At 44.3% G+C, this 10,544-nt stretch overlaps 1 protein-coding gene across 1 annotated transcript; it reads left to right on the top strand.

The window, feature by feature from the left end:
* Positions 1–9,379: 9,379 nt before the first annotated feature.
* On the top strand, positions 9,380–10,318 carry LOC141989871 (olfactory receptor 5J3-like). The gene has a single exon (XM_074956792.1). It carries the CDS (start codon positions 9,380–9,382, stop codon positions 10,316–10,318), a length of 939 nt encoding a protein of 312 aa, XP_074812893.1.
* The last annotated feature ends 226 nt before the right edge of the window (positions 10,319–10,544 follow it).

The following is a 10,544-nucleotide window of genomic DNA, read 5'->3' as shown; positions in this document are numbered from 1 at the left end:
TTCACTGGCTTAGCGATGGCATAAGAGCCTGAGCCAAAGGTGCTGAACTTGATGCACTACTTAACTCTTCCTTGTTGGGAAGAGTCATCTCTGTCTATATCTCCTCCCATCCTGAGCCAGGAACTGGGGGTCTTGCCAAGATGCTGCAATACAATGCAAGGCTCTCTCAGTCTCACTAGCTGCAAGAAAAGAGAGTTCCCAAAGAACAGCAGCAAAAGGGTTAAGGAGCATGAAGTTTAATTCTACATACACAAAACTATACTTCTCTGCTAACAATGCCCATTGCAACTGATGTTCAAGGTATGTCTTCAGATGGTGGTATTTACATATTCCCAATATATTTGATTATCGTCATTATGTTTATACCCAAGAGCATATCTAGCGTTGCAGCAGGTGAACGAATACTTTGATCAATACTGAGAGCAAAAGGCCAAACAGGAAGGAAGGGCCAGCAGGCTGGGCACTAGCCTGTAATTTAGAAGACGAGTTAAATTCCTATGTCTACCACAGATTTGCTGTGTGACCTTGGACAAGTCACTTAGCCCCTCATTTGAAATTCTGTAAAATGGGGTTAATAGCACTTCCTTATTTCACAGAGGTGTTCTGAGGACACAGTCATGAGAAGGTTGTGAGATACTCAATTGTTGCAGTAGCTGGAGCCATATATGTCCTTTACACACATCGCAAATACCTTACTTATGTTGGGGAATGCTGATCCACAGGAGCTGTCCCATTCACTACTGCAGGAATAAGATGTCACCCCTCAATAAGAGTCCAGTGATGTGGCTCAAACAGATATAGAAAATGGTTACCATTATCAATAAGAACATTCCTATAACTGAGCCATCGGGACACCTTTGGTGTGGGGTGTGTGTGTCCTTTCTCGTAGATACCACGCCTGGCATTCATAGCGCAGGGCATTTTTGCATGAAAAGGAGATAGAAGGGAGGGGAGTTGAATTAATAAGAAATTTGTTTCATATGAATTCCCAAAGTCCTGCCCCTTCCTTTCCTCTTCTGTGGCAAATATCCTAAACTCTGGATTGAGACATGAAGGATTCCATAGGCCAAATGCTTTGAAAATGATCCACTAGCTGATTCAGAAATGACCATTAAAAGGAAGAGAGACATGCCATGGAATAAAGCTGTGGATAGAGGTGAAAGCATTTGAAGAAAATCAGGGCCCAGTTGTGACAGGGTGTGGCCAGACTGCACTATTTTGTGGCTATACTGTGCTGGTGTAATGGCCCTGAGTAGCTTTAACATCATTACATAAGAATGGACATACTGGGTCAGAGCAAAGGTCCATCTAGCCCAGTGTCCTGTCTTCCAACAGTAGCCAGTGCCAGGTGCCCAGAGGGAATGAACAGAAGAGGTAGTGATCAAGTGATCCGTCCTTTGTTGATCATTCCCAGCTTCTGGCAAACAGAGGCAAGGGACACCATCCCTGCCCAGCCTGGCTAATCTGGACCAATGATGGACCAATCCTCCATGAGTGTATCTAGTTCTTTTTTGAACCCTGTAATAGTCTTGGCTTTCACAATATCTTCTGGCAAGGAGTTCCACAGGTTGACTGTGCGTTGTGTGAAGAAATACGTCCTTTTATTTGTGTTAAACCTGCTGCCTATTCATTTCATTTGGTGACCCCTAGTTCTTGTGTTATCAGAAGTAGTAAACAACACTTCCTTAACTACTTTCTCTACACCAGTCATGATTGTATAGACCTCAACCATATCCCCCCCTTAGTCATCTCTTTTTCAAGCTGAAAAGCTCCAGTCTTATTAATCTCTCCTCGTATGGAAGCCGTTCCATACCCCTAATCATTTTTGTTGCCGTTTTCTGAATCTTTTCCAATTCCAATATATCTTTTTTGAGATGGGGCGACCACATCTGCACACAGTATTCAAGATGTGGGCATACCATGGATTAATATAGAGGCAAGATGATATTTTCTCTCCTGTTATCTATCCCTTTTTTAATTATTCCCACCAGTCTGTTCTGTTTTTTGACTGCCGCTTCACATTGAGTGGATGTTTTCAGGGAACTTCCTTGAGTGGTAACAGCTAACTTAGACCCCATCATTCTCATCACTGATTCCCAAGGGGCTGTAACAGTGTGGCGGAGAGCATGACTTGGTCCCCGGCATGCAGCATCCCTGCTCCCACAATGGTACCTGCCATGTTCCATTCTCTTTGCCGGCCCAGGTTGCCATTTGCAATGTACAATGTTGGTTTTCCAATTTATTTGAACTCTGGGAACATGACCTTGTGTCTGTGAAACTTTGCAGCCCAATTAAATGTGTCTTATGGATGGTTCTGAACAGCCGCCTTCCGACCGGTTGGAGTCTAGAACTTGAAACACCAGGAAAGCTGGTGGGTGCACAAATTCAGTATTCCCGTTTGGCCCTGTTGTAGAGCAGTCTCCTCCCAAACCCCACTCCTCCCCTGCTCATGACCTCTTCCCAAGCATCCCCTGGTGGCCTGAGTCTATCTGTAGCACCCTGCAGTCCATCTCTCCCTCCTCCAGGCTCCACAGCTGCACTCACAACAGATCAGTCTCACCGGCCCTTCCAGCCAGGTTTTATTTATTTTCCAAGTAGGGTGACCAGATGTCCGGATTTTATAGGGACAGTCCCGATCCTTGGGTCTTTTTCTTCTAAGAACTCCTATTACTCCTCACCCCCGTCCCGATTTTTCACACGTGCTGTCTGGTCACCCTATTTCCAAGAGACAACAAACAAAAAGGAGCATAACAGTATAAGACAATTTTACTGCTGTCCTTAGTCTCTGCTCTTGGGGTCTTTCCTCCAAGGTTATTGCCAAACTCTCTGTCTCTAGCCTTCCTTGCTGCTCCTTCCTTTCTCTGCAGCTCCTGCAACTCTCTCAGACACTTTCTCTTGTGCTTCCTGCTGATCAGTAAAGAATCCACTGACCCGTGTTCAGGTGGGCCTTCCTAGCCGCTAGGGTTGGCTGAGCTCAGGCCTCCAGTCCTTAAAATGCCAAACCACCCCAGTACAGGGCTATTTACAGGGACAGGCCATAATCAAAAATCTGGGTCTTTTCTACATCACCTCCCACCCTCTCTGCTTTACCAGTACTCCTAGCACCAATACCATGTGTTTCTTTCTCCCATTCCATTCCCTGTGTGTTTTCAAATTGCTTCCTCTGCATGGAACATCCTCACCACGCAAGTTCCCCAATGCACCACCCTTTCTTTAATAATACTAATGATTATTCATCAAAAGAAAAAGAAATTGCTAGTTCTTATACACCCTGCTTTCTTTGTATTTTTCAGTTTTCCTTCGACCATAGGGTCTTTGAATTAGGGAGTGTCCTTATTTTTTCTGCCTTGTAAAGCACACACTGTTGACACTGGACAGATAAATAATAGATACATCACGCACACACCAAAAAAAACCTTTGTCATAAAGGTTGGTCTTGTCAGTAAAGTAAGCCATAAAAATTAGGAAATGCACAAAGAACCAAAAAGCTGCAAAGTCAGGCACTCTCAAGTTAGGAAATACCAGAATGAGCATTGCCCATGCAACATTAACTCTGCAAAAAATGAGGCAGGGATCCTACAGACAACAGACTCCTTCAATACACAGCCCCAGAGCCAAAAATCCTGTGTACTGAATAAAGAAGCAGATAAACAATATCCAAGAAAAAGAGCTGGAATTTTGCATCTTATTTTCACCAAGCCCTTACTAAGGAAAGTAGCAAACAATTGCCCTTTGAGAAGAAACACTGTACCGTACCACAGTACAAACCCAAATGAGCCCAGCAGGAGGCTGTCCTGCTTATCCAAATCTGGTCCTGTTTCATTACGAACTTCCTTTCTGTGATGATGTTCTGGTTAGAAGGGGGCAAGCAGTTGTCAAAGGTAGCTGTTGCCATGGCAGCCAGGGGGCTAGTCATTCTCCCCAAGTGTGACAAGGAGCTGGAGGCCGGGAGTGCTGAGTGGTGGGTTATCTCTGATGTCACAATGCTGCTGCTCAGGCAGCACCCATGGGCATCAAATGTGCATGGGGGAGGGGCGGGGAAACAGGCTTTCCCAGTGCTCCTGGTTTTGCCAGTTTCCTAAAGAAACCAACAACACAGAATACACATTAATGGTGATTCCACACACATGCTAAATAGTAGCTGAAATTTGATTCAAATTCCCCATGGCATGTTTTGAAACCAGTGTTCCAAAACAAGGAGAGACCTCGTAAAACAGAAAATGTGAATGCTCTGGTGTATTTGTGGTTGTGTTGAAATTGTGAGTTTAAATTTTGGGCATGGTTCCTGGACCTGCTTGCATGCTAGGGAGCTCAGTAGGGCAGCACGCAATCAGGGCGTAGCAGCAGTCAGTCAGCAGGTACCCAGTGAGTTGTGCCTCTCTGTTATAGTCAGTAGCCTACGTTCTCTCTCTCTGATTTTTGGGTTCTTACATGTTATTGTTCTGGCTCCTACGAAACAAATTAGCGAGACATTGTGAACTTCCAAGAGTGTTTTATGTTTTCTCTAACTTCTCTGCTTGTGTGCCACATAACATAAAAGACACAATCCTGTAAAAAATGAAATAAAATTCTGAAGCCAAATGTCCTTTTGAAACAAAAAAAAATTGAACCATTTCATTCTGAAAAGGTTGATCTTCCTGAAGCACTTCACTTTTCCTTTCCCTTTCCCAGGGAGGAGCCTAAATTAGGTTTCCCTAAATCCATGATTGGAATACTCAAACATTTCCCCTCTTTTTCATGCAATTTGCTCCCTTCTGCCTCTGGCTGCTGCCACCCCCTTTCTGCCCTCACCCAAACACAGTGGAGATTTTATCTTGCTCCCTTGCCGCAATACAGCTCAGACCCAGGGCAGGGGAGCCAGCTGCGTGGCCTACAGAAGCAGCGGTATCCTAGAGCTGAGAAGTGGGCAGGCAGAGGAAGAGGGCAAAAAATAGAGCCACCCCCAGCTACCAGCACCAGCCATCTTAAGAAAAAGCATCACCCAGCCCACGATAGAATCACAGAATTGGAAGGGACCTTGAGATGTCATCAAGTCCAGGTCCCTGAGCTCATAGCAGGAGCAAGCACCATCAAGAACATCCCTGACAGGTGTTTGTCTAACCTGCTCTGAAAAATCTCCAATGATGGAGATTCCAGAACCCCCCAGGCAGTTTATTCCAGGGCTTAACCACCCTGACTGTTAGGAATTTTTTTCTAATGTCCAACCTAAACCTCCCTTGCTGAAATTTAAACCCACTGTTTCTTGTCCTATCATGAGAGGTTAAGGAGAATATTTTTTTCTCCTTCCTCCTTGTAACAACCTTTTAAGTATTTGAAAACTGTTAACATGTTCCCTCTCAGTCTTCTCTTTTCCAGACTAAACAAACCTAATTCTTTCAATCTTCCCTCATAGGTCATGTTTTCTTGACCTTTAATCATTTTTGTTGCTCTTCTCTGAACTCTCTCCAATTTGTCCCCATGTTTCCTGAAATGTGGTGCCCAGAACTGGACATGAGACTCTAGTTGAGGTCTTATCAGAGCTTTGTAGAGTGGAAGCATTACTTCTTGTGTCTTGCTTACAACACTCCTGCTAATGGTGGATTGCCTGTCACTTCAAGTCTTTCCAACTGGATATCTAGCTAAATGATGTGTTAGAGCTAAAATAATAATAATAATAATAAAAAAATATTGAGCTTGATACAGAAATTATCGGACAAGGTTTTGTTATGCGGGAGGTCAGATTAGATGATCATATTGTCCTCTTCTGGCCTTAAAATGTATGAAAAATCAATTTTACCCAATGAGGAGTGGTAAACTCTGCTCTGTGTAGATGCCAAGCCTTACAATTAGTGCTTTACAAAGTTAAAGTTGTTTGATTGCTGTAACTGTGCTCTTTCCATAGTTTAACATAGTTTAACATGTCTGGATTTCTTTTAAGCGTAACTTTGACACTGAATTCACTGACTCCTCCATACGGAAAGACAGACTTAGCCATTCATTTTCAGTTACACTGCCCCTGAAACCTCTTTTGTGGCTTAGCAAAACAGCGAGAGCTTTCTGTAAAACTAAGCAAAGGCTAATAAAGAAACCTACTTAGCACGTGCATCGTTTGGAGGTAAGATAGGGCACCACGGAGGGCATTTTAATGAGCCCCTCTATGCCTGGCTTGAGACTATAATTGAAGGTGTAACTTACTTTAGAGACTTGATCCCTAAATGCCACAGAAAGGAATATATAAGGTTTGTGGTGCCTTAACATGTTCCTTAGGGATGAAGAGTGAGTGAACACTTTCATCCACCAGCAGCTATGATTCAATACCTCTTTCCTTCAGTGAAGGTGGGTTAACTATTTTTCTTCCCTTCTGATTCCTGGACATAACTTTTCATTTTCTCCATTTACTTAGACGTGTGATGTTAGTGTAGTCAACATTTTGGCAACTTGAGACAGACATTGTTCGTTTGTTCATTTTTCTGTCTCAGGATAAATTACAGTGAAAACGGACATGGTTCGTGAAAAAGAGCCTGAAAGGTCCAGATGGATACGAGGTAAGAATCCAGGATTGTACATAGAGATGCATTTGAGTTACACACTTCAGAGATCTGGAATCAGATTCAGATCCAACTTCTGCAACCTTTGATGATTTTCAGATTCTGGGCTTTGGTTATAGCCAATTATAGAGATAAGTCAGGGTTGTAAAACTTGTATTTATTGTCGTTGTGTTATCAGTTAGAGATCAGTGCCCGCACTGCACTGGGTTCACTGAAAACACATAGTAAGAGACAGTTCCTGCCCTCAAGAGCTTATAGGCTAACAAACAAGACAGAAGAGGGTGGGTGAAAGGAAGGTTTATTATCCAAATTTAATAAAGAGGGAATGGAGGCAAAGAGGAAATCTTTGTCCGAAATCACACAGGTATTCTGTAGCAGAGCCAGGAATTAAAGGCCGATCTCAGTCTAATGCTCCTAGCGTCAGTCTGACCATTATCCAGTGTTGTGTATGGATGTGAGTGGGGGTGGGGGAGGTGGAGGACAGACACTTGGATCCAGTGGGTTGTGGTGTGGCCGATCTCTCACCATAAGGGGGAAATAACAATAATTATTTGCACTGCGGCAGCTCCAGACATCTTTGTGTTTGTTTGAAAAATGTGACCAGCAGGTAGTATTGGAAAGGCGGAGGTGGTAGATGACATTGCAATAGCAGAGGATCCTCAAGGTGTTGAGAGCCTGTGAAGGGCCTTGGATTGAAAACAAGCTGTTTGTGTGTGATGAAATGGGGAAGGGGGAGCCAGAAGAAGGAAGCAAATGGAGAAAGCCTGACTTTTGAGGTGTTACATAGTTTTGGCTTCATGTCTCTTCAGCCTTCTTTCTTCCTTCTTTCTCTCTTCCTCCCCATTCTTCTCACACTCCTTGTCTATACAGCAACTTCTCCGTTTATCTTATTCTCTCACCTGTGGCTTCTGGCATTCCCTATATGCTACCTTTTCCAAGCATCCTCCCTCCCTCCTTCAGAGCCTTGCCTTGCACACAGCTTCCTATCGTCGCTTCTGTGCCAACATTATTCCTTCACCGTTTCCTGCCTACCTCATACTCCTGTGTCATGGCGAATGGCCCAGAGAGATGAAGGACCTGGCAGTGTGTACCACTAGCAGGTGTAAGCAGTTGGGACTGGAGACAAGTGGCCAGACAGCTCCTAGAGCAAGGAAAGCATAGACCGAAGGCACAGTTGTCAATTCTCATGATATTTGGTGCTTCTCTTAAAGCCCCGGCTCCTTCAGCCATGTGATCACTTAAGAATCTCAGATTTTTTTAAGTATGTCTCTAGCCCTCAGAGTTGCTAAGAAAAGCTTGAAAACGTGACCCCCTTCAGGGCCCAGAAATATTGTTGCATTGCAATTTGCTGACTGCACGAAATCGAAACATTTCATGAAGACGGGCCAATTTCACTGCGGCACCACGGAATTGGGGAAACTCTGCCTACATGAGAATCCTGCCTGGTTTCTGCTAGTTCACCTGCCCAGCTCCTTGGCAACTTGCCATGTGGCCTGCTAGCAACCAGAGTCCACGGCCTTGGAGCTGCCACACATGCCATTGCCCTGGGGCCTGGGTACACCCAAAATTTCCAGGGTCCATGGCTCCAGGGATCCATTCCTTTTTTCAGAGACTTTTCAAATACTGGGGGTTTGGTCCTAACCCAACAAATTCTGAAATAACAAAATCTTGCACAAAACGAAACCTTTCCCTGCCCCTCTCTCTGGACCACCCTTAGGCATAGGCAGCAAACACAGCTGTGTAGGGCACCTGAAAATTTGGGACACCCCTGAGTCTTAATATCCACCTACCCGACTCTTCCTATCGCTGTTGCTGGTGGCTGCTGTAGCCTGGTGAGTCTTCCTCTGGAAGGGATCTAGTTAACTTAAAAGTGAAAAAGCCTCCAGCCTGCCAGACCTATTAGCACAACATTGAAATTCTTAAAGAGCCATTAAAGTGGTAATGAAACCATTTAATGGGCATTTGCCAGCTCCTGGGTATATACTGTCAGTTTCTGAATTTACTGACAAAAACAGTTGTGCATCACTGTAATATTTACTCAGAACATGTTAGTTTACCGGAGCTACGTTTAAAATCTGCTTTAAAAATATTTCATCAGTATGTTGCTAAAGATTATAAAATCACAACTCTAGAAACAAATCGCCGTCATCCCCCTCAGGCTGCCATTGGGCACAGGGTTTAAAAATACTTCCTAGGACCCCATATATCCTAAAGATGGATCTACCCTTTCTAAACCCTTTCTGTATTATTTTAAAAAGATCTCAAGATTTTAAGCCAATCGCATGATTTTTGGAAGCCTGGTTCCTGGTTTTCAAACGCTTGGGATTAGCTACAGGGGATATGTTATGAAGCAGCAGTAACCAAGTGACTGGGACACAACTGAGATGCTGTAGTCATCTAAAAGGGTTATCTGGGAGGAGTCTGAACCCAGAGAATAGGATCCCAAGTACGAGAGCTTTCTAACTTACCCTTAGTGAGCAGACAATATAAAGTAAACTCATAACTCATGCAGGTATATTTCATTGGGGAAAATTTGTAAGAATGTGCTTGAATTTGGAAATTCCCCAAGGGGAACTGGATGCCTAATTCCAGTCAATTTTATGGAGACTGGGATGTCAAAATCTCCTAGACAGCTTTGAAAATCCCAGTCCTCATGAAAAGGGAATGTAAATCAAAAAGTCCATCTCAACTTTTCCCAGACATCACGGTGGCTGGTTTCCTGTAAGATATTCACTACCCACTCTCCAGCCCGGTGGTGTCATTCAGATTTAATTCATGCCATGAAATTTCCTTCTTCCATGCTGCTCACTCTTGTTATCCCGGCAGGTATGGTTTCATGTAGCCCTGTATACATGGCTGAGGGCAATCACAGCATGGTGACCCAGTTCATCCTCCTGGGGTTGACGGATCGTGAGGAGCTGCAAATACCCCTCTTTGCGGTGTTTCTGGTGATCTATATTCTTACGCTGGTGGGGAATCTCGGGATGATTGTGTTGATCAGGGTTGATCCCCGACTCCACACCCCCATGTACTTCTTCCTCAGTAACCTGTCTGTCATTGACCTCTGCTACTCCACAGTCTTTGCTCCGAGGATGCTGGTGAATTTCTTAGTGGGGAGTAAAAGCATTTCTTACTCTGCCTGCATTGCCCAACACTTCTCCTTCATTGTGTTTGTGACCACAGAAGGGTTTCTGCTGGCCGTGATGGCATGTGACCGCTATGTAGCCATCTGTAACCCTCTGCTCTACACTGCTGTTATGTCTAAGAGAGTCTGTTTTCGTCTAGTGGCCGGCTCATATGTAGGGGGGCTCGTGAACTCACTGACCCACACGTGTGGCTTGCTGAGGTTGTCATTCTGCGGGCCCAACGTCATCAATCATTACTTTTGTGACACTAACCCATTGCTGAAGCTCGCCTGCTCTGATAATCGCATCAATGAGATTTTGCTCATAATGTTCTCTGGGGTTCTTGCTACATCCACCCTCCTGATTATCATCATCTCTTATCTGTTCATCTTCTTCTCTATCCTGAGGATCCGCTTCGCCGCGGGCAGGCGGAAAGCCTTCTCCACCTGTGCCTCTCATCTGACAGCTGTCACCATGCTCTATGGACCTGTGAGCTTAAGCCACATACAACCCAGTTCCACCTACTCGCTGGAACAGGAGAAAATCTCTGCTGTGTTTTATACCCTGGTGGTCCCCATGCTGAACCCCCTTATTTACAGCCTGAGGAACAAGGAGATTAAGGATGCTCTTAAGAGGGTGATAGACTGGAAAAACATTCTCAGCTAATTTGTTCACCATGACAATTCCAGTCAATGAGAAGAACAATTGGAAGAAGGAGAGGAGTATCGTCTATGTCACTGCCTTCATTTGTGTATCTCAAATGTTGTACAGGAATTAAATGAAACTCATAGAACTGATGTAGCATGTGGAAATTACGTTTTACGATTGCTTGACAGGAACAATGTTACCTAATGACCTGTCATTATGTGGCTGTTGCAACAGACACCCTTCC

This window comes from Natator depressus, chromosome 6 (assembly GCF_965152275.1).
Source record: "Natator depressus isolate rNatDep1 chromosome 6, rNatDep2.hap1, whole genome shotgun sequence".
Lineage (NCBI taxonomy): Eukaryota > Metazoa > Chordata > Testudines > Cheloniidae > Natator > Natator depressus.
This window is presented reverse-complemented; position numbering and strand designations above follow the sequence as displayed.

What these genes read in the sequence shown, in the direction of transcription:
- LOC141989871 (XM_074956792.1), top strand. Translation starts at nt 9,380, where the DNA reads ATGGCTGAGGGCAATCACAGCATGGTGACCCAGTTCATCCTCCTGGGG.